Source organism: Podarcis bocagei (assembly GCF_964188305.1).
Source record: "Podarcis bocagei genome assembly, chromosome: 14".
Taxonomy (NCBI): Eukaryota; Metazoa; Chordata; class Lepidosauria; order Squamata; family Lacertidae; genus Podarcis; species Podarcis bocagei.
Genome location: NC_138139.1, coordinates 37,237,810 through 37,256,960, shown reverse-complemented (window position 1 = coordinate 37,256,960; position 19,151 = coordinate 37,237,810). Strand labels below are relative to the sequence as shown.

General features: G+C 46.5%; 1 protein-coding gene across 2 annotated transcripts in view; it reads left to right on the top strand.

The window, feature by feature from the left end:
- XPO6 (exportin 6) overlaps window positions 1–15,266 on the top strand; it is a 48,593-nt gene extending 33,327 nt beyond the window's left edge. For both annotated transcript variants that reach the window (XM_081169844.1, XM_081169843.1), the window contains 12 exons: window positions 1,093–1,252; window positions 3,586–3,678; window positions 4,495–4,639; window positions 5,432–5,578; window positions 6,253–6,442; window positions 7,716–7,871; window positions 10,005–10,119; window positions 10,344–10,515; window positions 11,148–11,309; window positions 12,603–12,701; window positions 13,522–13,752; window positions 14,547–15,266. In XM_081169844.1, the coding sequence (XP_081025970.1) occupies window positions 1,093–1,252; window positions 3,586–3,678; window positions 4,495–4,639; window positions 5,432–5,578; window positions 6,253–6,442; window positions 7,716–7,871; window positions 10,005–10,119; window positions 10,344–10,515; window positions 11,148–11,309; window positions 12,603–12,701; window positions 13,522–13,752; window positions 14,547–14,648 (1,772 nt within the window). In that variant the 3' untranslated portion in view covers window positions 14,649–15,266. The remainder of the gene's footprint in view (window positions 1–1,092; window positions 1,253–3,585; window positions 3,679–4,494; window positions 4,640–5,431; window positions 5,579–6,252; window positions 6,443–7,715; window positions 7,872–10,004; window positions 10,120–10,343; window positions 10,516–11,147; window positions 11,310–12,602; window positions 12,702–13,521; window positions 13,753–14,546) is intronic.
- Window positions 15,267–19,151: the final 3,885 nt, after the last annotated feature.

Sequence of the window (19,151 nt, the reverse complement as noted above, 5' to 3'; positions counted from 1 at the left end):
AAACTGACAGTTTGAATTTGGGCCAGCAACAGACCAAGAACCTCTGCAACTAATGCAGGAGAGGCCTGAGAGAAGATCAGAACACCCAGACAAGTTAGGAATCTGGCTGCCACATTCTGCACAGACTGAAAGGCAGCCCTGTGTAGAGCGTTTTACAGTAGGCTAGGCATGTTCAAGGTCAAAATGGCTGGTAACCGCCCACAACAGGCACGCCAACTCCTAGGGACTGGGGCAGTTTCGACTCCTTCCCCACCAAAGTATATCCGCTGCTGAAGAGCGCACCCACAAGAAAACACACTGGGATTTAGTACTTCCAGTTAAATAGCAGGAGTCAAACAATCTTAATTTTGTGGCCAGAGGTGCCATCATCTTAAGAGGATTGAGGGTGCCGGTGTCTGTTAAGAAGATGGCACCTCTGGCCACAAATTTAAGATTGCTTTGACTCCTGCTATTTAACTGGAAGTACTAGATCCCAGTGTGTTTTCTTGTGGGTGTGCTCTTCAGCAGCGGATATTAGAAACACGCAGCTTCTCTATGTTGCAGTTGTCTAGAGCCCACCCCCTTGAACCAATCAGGATTTTCTATCTACGATTAAACTACTTTGACTTCTGCTGTTTGGGTCCCTGTTGTTGCTTGTGTGGTAGAGCGGGGCCACCCTGTTCTGAAAAATATTTTAGCCTTTTGGGAGGAAAAGAGCTGCAAATAATTAGTAAAGATTAAAACCCCAATGTCCTCTTTAACAATGCCCCTTTCTAAGCTGCCTAATTTAGCAATCTTGCTTGCATTCGGTGCTTGAACTGTGACCTGCAAGACAGCTAATGCAGAGCAAATGCATGTAATGTAATTACGGTAAATGTTTCATTTCCTGGCAAGCTATCTGCATAATTAGATTTCTCCTATGAGTGCCTTGTGTGTTACAAGGTTAAGGCTTCGGACAATCTTTGTATTTGAATTCTATGAAGAGTTTGTGCAGGAGACAGCCATTTCTTTAAATCACCTTAATGGGCAGTAATTTGTCTCTATTAGCAGAAGCACTTGTATTCCGGTTTCTCCTTGCATTTTTATTCCCACTGGCTCATGCTGTCCTTTCAGGTCACAGGCTGAACATCACTGCAGAGAACGACTGTCGGCGCTTACACTGCTCCTTGCGCGACCTCAGCTCCTTGCTCCAAGCGGTTGGTCGGTTAGCTGAGTACTTCACGGGGGACATGTTTGCCGCGAGGTTCAGCGATGCTCATACTGTAGTGGAGAGGTAGGCAGCGTGACCCTCTTATAGAGTTGGATTCTGGGACAGGCCAGGTAATAGCTGCTGGCATTTCAGCTCCAGCCGCTGTCTCTTTATGATATGCCTCCTGTAGGGCTTTACGTGCAGTCCTAAGAGAATCCTGCTGTTCTTTATGCTGCCAAATGCCAAGGTGACTCCTGCGCAGTTTACACACACTGCTTAGAAATGCTGATGACTAAGCAGCATATAAATGCAGTTAAATAGATAAAAGAAATAAATAAAACATAGAAATCAATAGCGCAGCGTTGTTAAAATGCTGATCTTTTTTTAAAACAGACCATAATTCAAATATACTATAAAGCAATCCCATTATAGCACCAAAATATAAACACCAGTGATTACAATATGCAGCCGTGATTATGGGTGTTGTGCTTCCAATGGAGAAGATAGAAAGATGCTTTATACCAAATCAGGCCACTGGTCTGTCTTGCTCAGTATTGCCTTCACTGACTGGCAGTGACAGTGGAAGTGGTAGGGCAGGCATGCAAGCCTCTTACCTGTGGGCCAAAGCAGGCAAGGATCCTAATTTGACCCAGGAAGCCCTATTTCCTCATCTGTCCCACACTGATGTGATACGACCTCAGGCAAAGCCAGCTGCAAAGGACTAATGAGCCTGAAAGTGCACCTCTGGTTGTTTATCTGCAACTGGAATTTGTATTTGGCACCTTTGTAAATTTGCTGTGAAATGCAATCCAAGGTAAATCTGTACCTGCAGCAAGTGATATTTACATTCAGCGCAAAACGCAGGTATGCTGGGTTTGGTCCTGCCCACCTGTCAAAGTCATCGACGGCAGATGGGGATGCCATGATCTTGCCCACCTTTCAGATCCAGTCCCCCACCCCTGAAGTAGAACATACTACTTATAATGTTTGGCAGGCTGGATGAGGGTTCAGAACTTTCCAAATCAGATGTCTCCAGACTCCTTATTTGTTCTGAAGGACTGTATCCAAAAAGGACGTCCTTCTTTTCCTTTGAATAGCTCAGAGTAGCTAACAGCAAGAAGTTAAAAACAAATAAACATTTGTAAAAAACAAAAACAAAGCTTGCCGTCCGCAGTTTTAGTCTGAGGTAAAAATAATTCCTCTGGTGTTGACGTTGTTTCTGGAGACATTAGAGGGTAGAAACGGTTCTGAGTTTTCACCCTATAGCAGAGTTCAATGGGGTCACTCCGTTTGTCAGACATGGGGGGGGGTCGATTTTTAATTGTTTGGCTCTTGGGGAGGGCAGAGCCTCGTCACAATCCCTTAGGCGTTTGCCTTGGCCCATCGTTATGAGTCTTTTAAAATAGCAGTGCTTAAAAGATAATAAAAGGTAGTAGAAATAGAAATACAACTGGATGTGAGCTGGCGGAAAACCAGTAAGTCGAAGGCTGCTTCCAAGGCTGCCGGAGAATGCAATTATCTGCTCATTAAAGCTGATTTACGATGCAGGCTTTACAGTTATTAGCAATGTGAACTCCTGGCATGGGCCCCAACACCCTGATACAATCTTCAGCAAAAACTTGAAAGGCTGGGAGCCACAGCACAAATTTTAGGGAGGATTCAAAATGAACTCCGGCAAATGCGTCTTACCTCGTCGCCATCTTGAAACAATGCTCAAAAACAAAAGAAACTTTTCTTTTGGGAATTAAAGGAACAGAACTACCTAAACTGCATAGAAACTTATTCATGTATGCTACTACAGCGGCAAGAATGTTACTCGCCCCAAAATGGAAAAAAGCAGAAGTCCCAGCAAAGGAAGAATGGGTACAAAACCTTATGGAATATGCAGAAATGGCAAAACTTACCAGAAAAATAAGAAATCAAGATAACAAACTTTTTATAAAAGAATGGAATTGGTTTATTTAATATTTACAGATAAATTGTAAACAGATAAGAACATTGGCAGGATTATTGTAATAACCTGCAATTTCATAAGAGTATATATTTAAAGTAGATGAATAAATGAGCAGATTAAGTTAATTTGGATATGCAGAAGATATTTTTTAAAAATTAAGGAACTGCGGAAAGAGGGGGAAGGAAGTCAAGTTTTGAAATGTTAAAATGATTGTAAAATTAGTGAAATATATAAACCTGAAAATCATTTTTTAAAAAAATTGCTAAAAGCAATTGAACACAACATCAGGCCCCAGAATGTCTTCAACCAGCATTACTTACAAATGGGCAAAACTGGACACACATTCCCTTCCTTTCCCTTCTGTGCATAGCTTCTGTGCCTCCAACCTAAAGCAGGGTTCAAGATAGCAGAGGATCCTGTATATTATTTTCCTCATTTCCTTGCCTCTTATCTCCTCCCACAGACTGGTCAAGGTAACTCTATATGGGTCCCAGATTAAACTCTACAATATTGAAACTGCTGTGCCATCTGTCCTGAAACCTGACCTTATTGATGTGTGAGTATGATATAATAATAAAAAAATGCAGGGTTAGAAAGTGTTTTAGAAATGCTCACTTGAAGTCTAGTTCCTTACTGAAGCCAAAAGACATGTTTTGTTCCTATGCAAGGGAACTCTCTAGAGTTCTTCACCCTGCAGTCATTGATAGTGATGGGGGTTGCGAAAGATCTTTCCTGCACAGGAAATCAGAGGGGCCCAGCAGAGTCTGAATGACCACAGCCCAGCCCCACCAAACGTCCCTTCCCAGCTGGCGATCCTCCTTATCCAAGGCTAAACAATGCACCCAAAGTTCTGCTTCTCCATGTCCTGTGGGAGGGAGTTGCACGGTCAGAGTGCCACTGTGGTCTGTGCAGCTTCTGTAGCAGCTTGTCAACAGTCCTTTTAATAGATTATGGCATTGCTAGGAATGTCAGATGTTTTCACTCCTCGACTCCATAGACCCAGCTCATGTGTCTCATATCCTTTCCTCTGTGTTGCTCACTCCCTCATGATGCAGCTGCCCTAGCCAAATGATGTCATGGACTGCTATGACCTGAGCCCAGCCAACCAGTTTTGCAGAGCCCGCATGATGTAGTGGTTAAAGCAGCCTTTCTCAGCCTTGGGTTGACTAGTGGTCAGGGATGATGGGAGTTGTAGTCCAACAACATCTGGGGACCCAGGTTGAGAAAGGCTGGATTAGCATGTTAGACCTAGGAAGCCAGGGTTCAAATCAGATACACAACAGGAAATGAGTAGACCTGAAGCTTATTGGTCTTGTGTACTTCTATTCCCTTCAGCTTACATTTGAGATTCTGTCTCTCTCTGTTTCTCTAGGCATGCACAATCCCTTGCAGCCCTGCAGGCTTACTGTCACTGGCTAGCACAGTTCTACGGTGAAGTTCATCGGCAAAACCCCACACAATTTGTCTCCCTTGTCTCTACTGCCCTGGAAGCAATCACTCCACTAATCAGTTCTAAGGTACCATGCATGACCCAGAGGCATCAGCCATTGTGTACAAATCCAAGCCTTGAAACTATCCCTCTTTTGCCTGGCAGGGTGGCCATTCTTGTGCAGGGGACGTAAATTAACTTTTGAGGTTGGGGACCGGTCTTATTGGTCAATGTGTATAATGGGAAGCTGCCTCATCTGAAATGTCAGTAGTGAACTGCTGCTGGGTTGAGCTACCATTTTGCAGCTGCTTGAGCTTCCCTTTCTTGGGTGGGAGGTGATCTTTCAAAGCGAGTGCTCAGGAGAACAAAAAAAAAAAAAAAAAACAGAACCGGAGCATGAGAACTTTTGCCTCCAACCTGGTTCTCCTCTGTCCGTCCTGTGCTGTTTAGAGCAGTGGTTGAGCTGCAGTCCTCTCCAAAACTTTTCAGGTTGGGTTCTGGCTGCTCCTGTCTTTTGTCTTCCTTCTCACCAACTGGGGAGGTTGGCTTAGCTTTTGGATAAATTGCTCTCCCTCAGAACTCCTGAGAGGTCTTAAACTTCTTGCTGCCTCTTGTAATCATGGGCTGAAAGAGCGGCATAATCAAGATTCTGGCTAGGTTATTGTTGTTGCTGGTTAGCTCCCCATTCATAAGCTATTGAAGAGGTTCCAGAAGACCAGTGCATGTCCTTCAGCTGCCCCTCCGTGGAGTAGCCGTCACAACAAACCTGTTCACTCTTATGTACCATTTCTGAATCTTCTGGATCAAACCCTTCTGTTGATTCAGTTACAAAAGAGGCTGAAGATCTCTGTCCTCCTGCTCCCCCCCCCCCCCCGCACAGGTACAAGAGAAGTTACTGTTGTCCTCCTGCCACCTGCTCGTCTCCTTGGCCACCACAGTACGCCCCGTGTTTCTTATCAGCATCCCAGCTGTCCAGAAAATGTTCAACAGGATCACAGATACTTCTGCTCAGCGCCTCCCTGATAAGGTACGGTGGGACTTAGTGAGCGAGCTGCCATTGTATTGGCTTGGGTAGCGGAGCAACACCACTGCATGTCCGTTAGCTGTAGATGGTTCAGACACAAGTAATTCTGGGTAGCTTAGAAGTGGCCTGCTTCCGATCTCACAGCTGCTTCCAATAAAGAGAGGGGAGAGGAGCAGCATGCATTTGAACCAAACACGTGTGTTTTGCTTAGAGCCAGTGTGGTGTAGTGGTTAAGAGTGGTAGACTTGTAATCTGGTGAACGGGGTTCGCTTCCCCGCTCCTCCACATGCAGCTGCTGGGTGACCTTGGGCTAGTCACACTTCTCTGAAGTCTCTCAGTCTCACTCACCTCACAGGGTGTTTGTTGTGGGGGAGGAAGGGAAAGGAGATTGTTAGCTGCTTTGAGACTCCTTAGGGTAGTGATAAAGTGGGATATCAAATCCAAACTTCTCCTCCTCTTCTTTTTAGTGCTCAGTAAGCCTGTTGACTCTAAGCTCTTTGGCTCTGCTGTTGGCATGTCTGTGCAGTGTAGTGTCAAGGCAACACCATCTAAATGGTTGGACACCAGCATCCTTTTCCCTTTCGGAGCTGCTGATTGTGTTTCTTCAGCTCCTCCTCCTCTCTCTCCCTCCTTACCTCTTTTCTTTCTTTTTGTTTGATCTGTCTTATTCTCCGCAGGCTCAGATACTCGTGTGCCGAGCGCTCTCAAATATCCTGCTGCTGCCATGGCCAAACCTCCCGGAAAGTGAACAGCAGTGGGCCATTCGCTCGACTAACCATGCCAGCCTAATCTCCGCCCTCACCAGGGATTACCGCAGCCTGAAATCCAGTGCCATCTTGCCCCAGAGGAAAATACAGCAGGACGATAGTAAGTTCCCCCAATACAGGCCTTGTTAGCAACGGCAGAGTAACTGCTAGCACAGTCGAAACTGAAGGATCGGTAAACCTCTCTGACATTCTGGCCAAAGTATCCACATAGCAGCTTTGCATAACTGATGTCTCAGTTCCCAATGGTCCATTGGCAATTAACCCTTGCTTATAGCTGTGAGTAACATTGAGATCTTGAAGTCCCCCTAAGTCCAGGAGAGGTTGATATCAGTTTTGTTTCCCTTCCAGCTGGTCCTTCTGGGGAAAATAAGGGGATTGGTGCTGGGGGTTGCAAAGTTTAGACAAATGCATCTCTCGTACTCTGTAAAGTGTCGTGCTCACTAATGGTACTATATAAATACAGTCATCCCCCCCACTTGTGTGTGACTGTGTATACATATGGCACCAGGCAGTCAATTCCTAACCTGAAATGGCAAGAGACAGCTGGAAAGTCCTTGTGGCTCACAAGGAAACCTTCCCCAGAGCCTCCCAGAGCCTGAAAAGGATGTCAGTGAACCAAAAGTCCAGGGAAAAAAATACTCCAAGGGCTCCAAAATGGCATGTGGGAGCTCTCGCTGATGCTATGGTACCCCGTTCAACAGCTGTTTGGCAGGAAGCGGTGTGTACTGCAGCAGGCTTCCCACTTACCCAAACCCAATGAGGGAGACCTTGTGCAGCACTTCAATTAAGGTTTTAAATCCTAATTCAACCTGTGGTTGGTGGTTGAGGGGGAGAAGGAAAGGATTTAGGCACTTTTGCAACCACATGTTTAATCAGGGGTTTAAAGCCTAATTAAACACTTGATCAGTGTGGGGAGGGAATAAGGAGGCGATGTCTCTGCCGCCATCATTTCCTCCTCCTCCCTTGTTCACCAACCAGCCGCTTTCTTGTTTGGCAGCCATGGATCACTTCAGATGGATCCAACCTAAAGCAGTTTGGGGCTGCCTAGACAAATCCTGGATTGGCCCAATTTGGTTTGGGATCCTGGATTTGTCCAGGATTATGCTACGTCTCTTCAGAGACAGGACAGACTGACCCATTCTCAGTAAAAGCTGTTTAGGAGGAGGCAAAGACAGCATAGGAAATCTTACAGAGATGCACCTCTGGGATGGGTGTCTTGGGTCCACATTTTGTAATTTCCCATGGAAAACATGGCCATTTTCTCACAGCAAATGGTTTGGGAATTTCGGGCTACCACCTCTTAACTTTTATCTATTTTCACCCCCACTGGTGCCCTGGGCTGATGGTTTGAATGTCCTCTCTTGATTTTGCAGCCAAGACAGTTATCCATCAGACTCTCAGCGTCCTGGAAGATATCGTGGAAAGCATCTCTGGGGAAGCCACCAAGTCCCGCCAGCTCTGCTACCAGTCACTACAGGAGTCTGTGCAGGTCTCGCTAGCCCTCTTCCCAGCTTTCATTCATCAGTCAGGTATAACCACAGGGCAGCCTTTCCAGGCGTGGGTCATTCAGGAGCTCTCACCTGTACTTGGCAAGAAGTCCCATCGGGCTGCCATGGTCGTACAGGCGCTGCCGGCGCCACATTAATTCCTGCCCCCCCCCACCAACACTTGTGTAGAGAATATTTATCAGGAATCAAGATGGCACTATGCATGCCACTGGGCTGTCCCAACTGGTTGATCTTTTCCATGTACAGGGAACAATTCGAACACAGATCCTAGCAAGTCTCACTGCAGTGAAGAAAATCTGAACGAGGCTTTCAAACTAAATGTGGGTGGTTTGCAAAGGTGACTCGTTAATTTGAGCAAGCAGAAATTAAGGGCAACCCCAAATGGTTTTTTAGGTTGACTTTAACTGTCATTTCATTTTGAGCGGGATTATATTTGCTTCTGCTACGTCTTTTGTATTTTATTGTACTTGCAGTGGCCTGTGGCTACAAGCAAGAAATGCTTATCATATTGTGCCCAGGTAAAAGTTGGGAATTTGCAATGCAGGGGATCCAAGAATCCAACTTCCTAGTTGTACCGGCTTAAACCCAACCAGTCACGATCCACTCTTTCTGGGGGAATGCTTGCTTTGTCTCAGCCAGTAGGAATCTTTATTATCTGGTGGCCATCACTAAAGTGGAGAAATAACTCTCACCTGCTCAGTCGCCCAGGTTCCCTCAGATCCAAGGCGTCAGGGGGCAATAATGTGGGTGGAGAAGGGTGAAAAGAGCTAAAATATATTGTGTGTAAATTATTTTATGCCTCTGAACTTAAAAACAACCTTCATCTGACACTGCATAAGGCAGATTCCTATGTTCCTACATATATAAGAGGTTGTATGGCTTGGTCTGTGGTTTTTTTGCTCGGGTGCCTCGTGCTGTGTTGAAGCCCAGAACTTCAGTTTTGATCCTGCATTGCTAAGTCTTAGCACTTGGCTCTGTATGTTTCCAGGCTGCACATGCCCTCTTCTTGAGTACCTACAGAAAACATGTTGGATTGCAACCCAAGGATACAACTCTAGATTATGACCCATAGCCCACTTGTAATTTGTTTGTTTAAAATTGTATGTTGCTTTTCCATATAAATTTGCTGAAAGCAGCTCACAGCGTAACAAAGATACAAATACAATGCTTCATTACAATAGCAATCAAAAATTCAATCACTTCAAACGTAACATGGCCATCAAATAAATAGCTTGATTTATCTGAATGTTATAATATTTAAAAATGATAATAAAACAAGCTATTGATTGTTAAAACAGATCAATTAATGACAAATAAATATTCCAATGCAATCATATATCAGCACTAAGCTAAGCAGCAGTCACTTCATGGCAGTACTATACCAAATGGTACAAAAACTAAAAAGTGTATAAAATGTTTCGTAGTGGCTGAGCAAGTGAATTGCTGTCACGCAAAACCTCACATCCAACCCTAAACTGTGGTCCAACATTGGTGCTAAAAATCAACCTAGAGCAAGGGTGTGAGCCCGGAAGAGGAGCAGAGCATCTACAATCACAAATACCTGTAACCATGACAAAAATTTAACTGTAAATGTCAAAGTGAGTAATGGGTGTGAGCCCTCCCTGAGTTCAGCATGACTTCTTTTTGTGTAGGTGCACAACTGTAACACTAAGTATGGTGGTTTGCTAGAGGTTACTGTTCATTTCAAGTATTTATTTTGTTTTATTGGTTTTTTATTTTCTATATGTATATAGGCCACCCTCTAACAGAGTTTAGGGTCAGGTGTCAGAGATTTTTTTTTTTTTTACAGTCCTGCATTTCCGCAGTCAGCCACTAGAGTTCAATCTAAACCATTCTGTGCACTAATCCAGTGCCTTGCCATTGACTGTGGGGCTGTACATGCTATTACACTGATAACACACAGAGCCTTGTCACCAGCTGCTTAGCTGTCCATTTCTCGAACCTGCTGGTTAAGGAGGGCTAAGATGTCAAGCCTTTGGCATTAGCTGTGCAGTAGGTGCCAGGGGAGGATTCACTTTGCCAGTCCAGTGTCAAATAGCAAAGGTGGCTCCTGCCCAAGGACAGTCACTTGTCAAAACATTGCTTTTTTTGTTAACGCTTTCCTTTTTGGCTCCTCCGCCTTCCCGTCTCCAGATGTTACAGATGAAATGCTGAGCTTCTTCCTCACCCTCTTTCAAGGGCTGAGGGTGCAGATGGGTGTGCCTTTCACCGAGCAGGTCATACAGACGTTCCTCAACATGTTCACCAGGTAACCCACTCAACTTTCTGTCGCTAATCTTTTGCTGCTGTTTCTTTGACACAGAACATGAATATGTAATAATAGGATGGAGCTCACTTTTGAGACTGGTATGTAGCTCATATTTCAGAAGGGACGGGGAATTTTCTATGCATTTACTGCCTGTAGACAAATGCTCTACAGCTAGACCCAAGTCTTCCTGAAAGCTTAATTGTTTTTTTGTGTTGTGCCCTTAGAGAGCAGCTGGCTGAGAGCATCCTCCATGACGGCAGCACCGGGTGCCGAGTGGTAGAGAAATTTCTGAGGATCCTTCAGGTGGTGGTGCAAGAGCCAGGCCAAGTCTTCAAGCCTTTCTTACCCAACATCATCTCACTCTGCATGGAGCAAGTCTACCCAATCGTTGCGGAGGTAGGGCCATCCTGGGGCTGGGCGAGAGACAGAAGGGGATGGGGCAAGGGAGAAGCTCTTGTAGGGTCCGAGTCATGGGACAGCAGTGGAAGCACACCCCTGAGAAGCCCTTAGGGCATCTCTGTAACAGATGTACACCACTTGGTGGCTTGCAGCCGGGTGCACAAAGTGACTCCTTTAAAAGGGATCCATTTTTCAGGCACTGCCAAGTGATCTGTCCTCGGGTGCTTTGTTCACACATGGTGAGACCAATGGCAGGGAGGAGGCAGGCAGCAGCCAAACTATCCGCGGGAATTAAAATTGTCAGGAAAGCAGTGGCGCTGTTTATTATTTTGCTTCCCTGTGGAAAGAAGAGGACTGAATATTGCATGGAAATAAGCTGCCTTTAAATTTTCATTGGGTGGAATATGGATTGAAAATCAGATGGTCATCTTACTTTTAAATTTTATTTTCGAGAGGGGCAGTACTTAAAGGGTGTGCAGCTGCAGCACTAACCCATGACTGCTGCCTTCTTCTGCTACATAGCAAACGCCTCCCTCTCTGACCATCTGCCTTGGGCTGTGCTGGTAATGAGAGCCGTTCTGGCGATGGGCGTGTGGTGACCCCCTGTGTGCTTTCCCTTTGTCCCCTAGCGATCCTCTCCCGATGTGAAAGCTGAACTGTTTGAGCTGCTTTTCCGGGTCCTTCATCATAACTGGCGGTACTTCTTCAAGTCCAGCATTCTGGCGAGTGTCCAGAGAGGCGTAGCTGACGAGCAGATGGAGAACGAAGCACAGTTCAGCGCCATTATGCAGGTACCTGGATGGGAGTCGGCTGGTGTTGTCGCTTCCTTGCTTGTGAGGGCCCAGATGCTTCTGGCCGGCAACTGTAGGAAACGGGGAACACTGCAAAATGGGGCTCTGTTCCAATACCTCGGACTGGTTAAAACGGCTTACCAGCTGCAAGAAGGCAACAGTCCCTGGCTTTCCCATGAGTCCAAGTGCTGTCCTGACACATTAAGGGAAGGACCTACTTGATTTGCATTGTGTTCTTTGTACACTTTGAAGGCTCAAGACCTTTTCAAAAGAGGCAGTGCTTGGTGCAACTGCATATTTTAACTTTGTGACTTCATAGAAGTGTGGAAGATGGCGATGTGATGGGAACGGCCTGTGTTATTTTAAGAAAAGTGAGTTAACTCCTTGGTCTGGATGTTCAAGCAAATCTCTAGCGTCTGCATTACCAAGTAGCTATTGTGGAGGCCTCACCTGAACCCAGGAGTTACTCACTGAACCCACTGGAGAAGTTTCTTCTCCATACACTGCTGTTCCTTCTGTACCCACACTTGTTCCTAATCCTGTTGTCTACTGAGAGCCTGTTAGTTGTTTGGGGCCATTTCAGGCAACTCCTGCTCAGGTTCCCTTCTCATTCCAAGTGCTGAGCACTGGTAATTTGTAAGCAGAAGATTGCTAAAAAGCTGACAGCTCAGTAGTGGCTGACTCTAGCCAAGTGCTTCTGGCTGTTGGCATTCCAGTTGGCTCATGCTCTTTGGGAGAGGCGCTTCTGCTTCGTGCTCTCTGAATGTTCTGCATGGCCCAGGATGTCTGCATCCTGCTAGGGAGTTGTCTGCTTGCTGCTGCCACCATGGTCAAAGTCCAGTCTCTAGTCTATTCGGCCATTCTCAAATTCTTGTTTAACTCCCTGAGGCGGTCTGAGCAGAAGTAGGAAAAGCTCCTTCCCTGGCCCTGTTTCCTTCAAAGCCTCAGTCTCTGTTTGGAGGAGGGCCACTGAATCCCAACCATTCCTGCTTCATCTTGTAACTTGATGCGAGACAGTCTCAAGGAAGTGAGATTTTACAACAAGAAAACATCCCTGACACGAGGATCGCTGTCCAATATAGAGGTAGCCAGTCTGGAGCTGTCCAGATGTGGTTGAACAAAGACTCTTCCTTTCATCAGCCGCAACCAGTGTGGCCAATGGGCAGGGGTGATGGAGGGTAGACAATATCAGGTTCCCTGTCACTGGTCCAATGGCTATTCAAAGAGCTTCTAGTTTTTGGTTACTTCCTTCAATGTCTGTTTTCCTGAAAGGCTTTTCCCCCTGTTCTATAGGCATTTGGCCAATCCTTCCTGCAGCCTGACATACACCTTTTTAAACAGAACTTGTTCTATTTGGAGACTCTGAACACAAAGCAGAAGCTGTATCACAAGGTAAGCTCCCTGCTTTCTAATGGATACAACAGTATAGTCTGTATCTTGCTTACACAAAGTGCTGGCACAAGAGGGACAGTTCAAAAGGCTAGCAATTCTGGTTCTTCCTGCTTATTGCCCCCTAGTGGTCCATACACTCGGGTGCTCTCCTCGCTGGAGTTGCTGTTGCTTACGTGTTGGAAGAGCATAGGCCTGGCTTGTGTCATAAATTAAATTGGCCTGTGCAGAGAGGATCAAGAATCTCTCTCAGGCAGAACAAGGAAACTAATTCTCCTTCAACTTGGAGAGGGAAATGGCAAGAGCTTTTTTCTAATGCCTGTGTTGAATATGTTGCTCCCAAAACCATTGCCCAAAATGCCCAGTGGCGGGTGGCTTGCAGAGGATCAGGTACATTGAATGAGCATGTCAGAGACCCAGGAAAACTGGGCCCCTCGACATACTGTAGGGATTGTGGCAGGACTCTTTGTCATTGTTTAATCATAGCAGATTTTACCCACATTTTCATTGTGAGTGCCACATTATCACATGAGCTAACCGTTTTAAATGTTGTGCAAGCTTGCTAGGGCAGGTGTGTTCAGCTGGTGGAGTGGTGAATGCCAAGTTGCCAGGGGTTTTCACTTACCTCTGCATCCATGGAGGCGAATGAACCCTGCACTGCACCCTAGAGGTGTGGCATAATTCAGCTGCCATGAGCCACTGAAACAAGGCCTATCAGATGGTCCTTTGCAGAGCACCTCGCAGTTTCACTGATCCCCCAGAGCTGCTGTTTTTCTGAGCACCGCAGGAGCTTGCTGAACACCCTTGTTCTCTTTCCCCACAGAAGATCTTCCGGACAGCCATGCTTTTCCAGTTTGTGAATGTCCTGCTTCAGGTACTGGTCCATAAATCACACGACCTCTTGCAAGAGGAAATTGGCATAGCCATCTACAACATGGCCTCCGTGGACTTTGATAGCTTCTACTCGGCCTTTCTCCCGGGGTTCTTGGCCAGCTGCGATGGTGTGGACACCAACCAGAAAAACGTGCTTGGAAGGAACTTCAAAATGGACAGGGTGAGGCTGGCTTGGAGCTTTCAGGTGGGGTTGTTCTGTACGGACAGACTGACAGCACACACACCCGTGCCCCAAATAGAACCTCCTTGAACTATAACATTTTATTATTGAATGAGAACATAAGAAGGACCCTGAAACTGAATCAGACCAAAGTGGTTCGGCATCTAGCCCAGCATCATCTTCTTACCATAGCCTACCTTAACAAGCCACAGTTCCCAGGGTCCTTTGGGGGAAGCCATGATTATTTAAGGTGATAGTTCCCATTTGCACTACACATTTTAAGAGGTCTCAAAGAGGAAGGGAAGCTCTCAGAGTAATGGCTGGCTCAGGACTGTGTGTCCCATCAGACTACACCTTCTCATGGCTTCATGCAGAGAGTTTCTCCTGCCTGAAACCCTGGAAAGCTGCTGCCAGCCAGTGCAGACAGTACTGAGCAAAATGGGTCAACAGCCTGACTGTGGATATAAGGCAGCTTCTGGGGGGTGACATTGCTTTTGTTTCGGCGCTGCTCACTACAAAGGTTTCTATTTCCCTTAAAAACTCGGCTCTTCCTTCATAAGACTTCATGGTGACATTTAAGGCCGTCTCACACCCACACAACCTAGTTGAAATTAGCTGAATAAAATGGCCCCAGACTGTTGAAAACAGAGCCAGGAGCGTGCTTGGTGCCATTGCATTCCCTAGTGTCAACACTCCTTTGGAGCAAAGAACTGGAAGGATTGGTTAATCCTGTTGTTGTTGTCCTAACCGTTGGCTGTCTCTTCTCCCGTGTCTCCCCACTTACCCTTTTCCAGGACTTGCCCTCATTTACACAGAACGTGCACAGGCTGGTCAACGACCTGCGCTACTACAGACTCTGCAACGACAGTTTGCCCCCTGGGACTGTGAAGCTATAGTTCCCGGCACTGACTCTGGTTCGAATCCCTGTTGTGAGCGGACCTGTGCTCCTCGTGTTGCCGCTGCCTCCGCTCCCCGATCTCACCAGGCCAGCTGGATGCAGAAGCACCTCCCCCGTGGGCCCCCGTGCCTGGGAGAGCTGCGCGCTGTGCCCCCACCCTTGTCCATTCCCCTTCCAGCTCCTCCTCGCAGCTGAGCTGTGGCAGCTCTGTGTCCTACAGGGTGTCTCGAGGCCCACCTGCAGGCCGTTCCTCTCTAGCTGGATGTTTTTGTCTTAATACTGTGGCATTGGCAGATTTGCAGGTTCCGGTGACTGGTCTTGTGCATCAATCATGAGGCAGAAACGCCAAAGACTACTTCAGATGTTCCCACCTTCACATCATTCCACCTACCTCCCTCCCCTCCTGCACCTTGCTGCTGGGGAGGGGAACATCCCATCAACTTTTTGTTTTTAATTGCCTTGAAGCCTCCCCTGCCATCGGTGGGGAGACAGATGGACAGACAGACAGAGCTCTGTTTTCGTGGGTTTTTTTTAAAGAAAAGTTTTTTCTCATCATTCCATTGTGATACTAAAATGTGCTTAATGGAAATAAAAAAGTGCTTACTTTGTTGTTTTAGATGGGCTTGAGATCTATTTAGGTACCTTCAAGGCCTTTCGGGAAGTCTTGGGGAGGGCATAAACTCTGGGCTTCAGACCAGTTCATAGAACCGTAGAGCTGGAAGGGATCCCCAATGGTCATCTAGTCCAACCCCCTGCAATGCAGCTGTCTCTGCTAGAGCATCCCTGACAGATGGCCACCCAGCCCTGCTTACAACCTCCCAAGGGAGTCCATCCCACTGTCAAACAGTTCCTACTGTTAGAAGGTTCTTCCTGATGTTGTGTCAGAATCTCCTTTGTTGTCACTTGAAGCCATTGGTTCGAGTCTTACCCTCCAGAGCAGGAGAAAACGAGTTTGCTCCATCTTCCATGTGACAGCCCTTTGGATATTTGAAGATGGCATTCATATCTCCTCTCAGTCTCCTCTTTGCTTGGCTAAACATACCCAATTCCCTCAACTGTTCCTTGGTTTCTAGATCATCTTGGTTGCCCTCCTCTACACAGCTTGTCAACATCCTTTTTAAATTGTGGCGCCCAGAACTGGACACAGTATTCCAGGTGTGGTCTGACCAGGGCAGAACAGAGCAGGACTATTACTTCCCTTAATCTGGACCCTATGCTTCTGTTGCCTAGAGTAGCATTAGCTTTTTTTTGTTGTTGTTGCTTCATCACCCTGTTGACTCATGTTCAGCTTGTGCAGGTGGATCTGTGCACATTCCAGAAGAGTGATTTCTCTGGGTTGCTACATGACTTTCAGTGATAGTAAATGATGCTTCTATAGGGTTTTTCATATCTGCTCAGAGCCTGCTTTTCCAAGGGACTCATGATGGCATTACATGGGCTACTTTATTATTCACAACAACCTTTTGAGGTAAGTTAGTCGAGCGACTGACCTCAGGTGGGCCCCAGTGAACTCTAGGCTTTGTGTTCACCTGAACCTAGCACCTAGTCCCACTCCCACATTTTAATTAGTGCATTATTCTGGGCCTTTAATCTTTAGAAAAACATATCAATAACTGAGAGCCTGCTGTTGTGTTTCGCCGAATTGCAGGCACATGGTCTGAGCAGATTCACCAACAGAACTCATAGACACCTTGCACTCTTTCCTGTTGACCTTGTTTTCAAGAGGATGAACTGTGTAGAGATACCTGGAACCTCTTCAGATACCCCGGTCTTTCCTTGCCATTGTACTTTGTGGCTTGCTGGGTCTTCATTTCATTCAAGGTGTTTCTATACTGCTTTTGAGGCTAGCGCTCCCAAATGAGGCTTGCGCGAGAGAAGCATCAATTAAAACATTGCATTAAAACAGAAGGCGCTGTTTAGAGGAGACTGGATCTTCTGCTTCCACCACCACCCCTGGCCAGAATGGTTCTTCAAAATCCACTATGGCGACTATCGTTGGAAGAAGGAGCCGTGGCTGGGAGCTGGATGATGACACATTACAAACTCTGCCTGCTAATTTTTTGTCTTGTTTGATTTCGGCCACAGTGATACTCAGCCTGCCCCTGGCCTGCTCCAGGGGTCAGCATCCTTGTGAAAGCATCGGTCACAATACTGTTTACCCAGAGTGAAAGTGCATGTTTTCTCTGCCCAGATCAATGGGTCAATGGTCATAGTTTTGGAAGATGCTCAAATCTTGCTGCTAAGAACAACTGGTTGTCCCATTTCCCCAGAGCATGTACTCTTCCAATGTGAAGCTTACTTGATTTTAGGAACGTAGGAAGCGCTGGTTCATTGGTCCACCTGGCTCAGTAGTGTCTACACTGATGGGCATCTGCTCTCCAGGGTTTCAGATAGGTAGCCCTACCTGGAGATGCTTGGGATTGAACCTGGGACCTGCATTCAAAGCAGATGGTCTGCAACAATAGTCTCTTCCATCATGGTGCTCAGGCAGTCATCTGACTTAGGAACTGACCAAACCCTAAGACTCATTTAGCTTCCAGCGCGGTTGCTACATCATATGCTTTCAGGCGATAGCCATGGCCCAATAGCCTTCAAGCAGGCAAGTGCACTGGCTTCTTTTCCATAAAATGGGAATTGCAGTGCTTGAGGCTCCTCAGAAGTGAGCAACCCCACCACAGCTCTCTTCATGAATGCCATTTGGATGTTTGCACATGAGGCACAAGAGTTGGGAGGTTGGTTCCCAAAAGCCATTGCAGTTCAGTTGATGCTAGCCAGGTCTTTTGGGACAGAAGGTTGTGGATTCAAATCAAAGGGTTTATGGGTGAGCTGGACTTTTAAGGAGGGATCTGAAAGGGGAAGCTGTGTTGTGGACGTTTTGGGGTGAAGAGTTCCAGGCATGAGGAGTAGCAAGGGAGTCAGGGTTGTTCCCGTGAAATGTGACCATATTTGGTCAGATGAATGAATATTGGTAGAGTTGGAAGAGAAAAGGTGAACTGGTCTTTTTTAGCAGGAAGGGGGGCAAAACTCAGAGGAGCTTTAAAAATCAAGAGTTTAAAAATTGAGTCCACCTGCATTTTGTTGAACCAAATGCATGTCTAGTTTGTTCTCAAAAGCTCCCAGCATTGAAGATTCCAATGCCCCTCTATACAACCTACTGGTGGCCTAGCGCTCATCACATGGCTCCTCCTTGGTGCCTAGTCTAAACCTGTCCATGGCATTTAAAAGGTTGATGGATCCAGGTGGCACAACACCTGGAGAATCGGAGGTTAGGATTGGGAGCCAGGAGAAGAGAACTAAGCAGGACTCGTTTAGTTGTGCAGAGAGCAGGTGGGGTAAGGGAAAAACAACCCTCTGTCCTTGATGCTTCTGCCAAAATTTTACTGGGGTCACTGTTCTGGGAGCTATGAACTTCCAGTAGGTAGAACAGCACTGTTTGTCTTCTGAATTGGAGCCAGTTCAGGGTTGTTGGAACAACAGGGGTGGGATGGGGACAAGTATGAAGGTGGTCCTAGACAACATAGCTCCTGCTTATGGAAAAAAGAACTTGCGATTTTAATACTTGGTTGGCATCCAGATGACTTATGAGCAAGGAATGGTAAATGAAATGCCCTCGCCCTGCCCTCCACTGGAGGTCTCCCATTGGGACCTCTTGGTTTTCCCAGGCTTAAGTCCAGCATTTGGTTTCCCCTGCACAGATTCTCCCGTCTGGCTGGCGGTTGGAGCAGCATTTGGCAACCCCTGCAGGGCCTCATTTGGCCCAGGGGCTGGTAGTTGCCGCCTGTGTTTTAGGGAAGTATTTCAGCCAATTTGTTTCAAGTCCAGGGAGAAATATAGGACTGAATGTTGTGATCAGGCAGCACCTTTCACCACTTAAAGGATGGAAAACTAAAGAAGAAAGCACCTGGGAAGGCCAGTGATGCCAACTACATAATGGTTTGTTTTGTCAAGGGAAAATAGCTTGTTCTTGGACACAACCTCAGCTTAAAGGGTAAAGTTTCTCTAAAGTCTCTAAATTCCCCTATTTCCCCCCCCCCCCGAGTTGGGAGTATTTGGCTGCAGCTGTACTGACAGAAGGGAGAGTGGCCTCTCTCCAAACGGGCCTCGTGTTTCCTCTTAATCTCCTCTAATTAGATGTTCTGTATATTATCTGCAAGATCGACAACAGCACCCATGAATCCAGCCTCCCTCCCTCCCTGTTCATCACTGAATGATGATCCGCTCTCAGGATGAGGGAGACACTCCTAAAGGCAGAGGTTTTTTATATATAAAAAAAATCTGCACTGAATGTAGCAATTAGCCACACAGATTTCTGAGGTCACAACTTGCACAAAAATCAATTGGTCCTTCAAGTCCCTCATCAACGTTCAAGTGCTCCATAGGGAGGGAAGCCTGTGAACTACTGTTCTAATACTCCAAGCATGTACTGAAGTAGAGCAGTATATCTTGGTGTTATAAAGACCAATGTTAATTATTTGCTACAGGAACCCATCCCATAAACTAA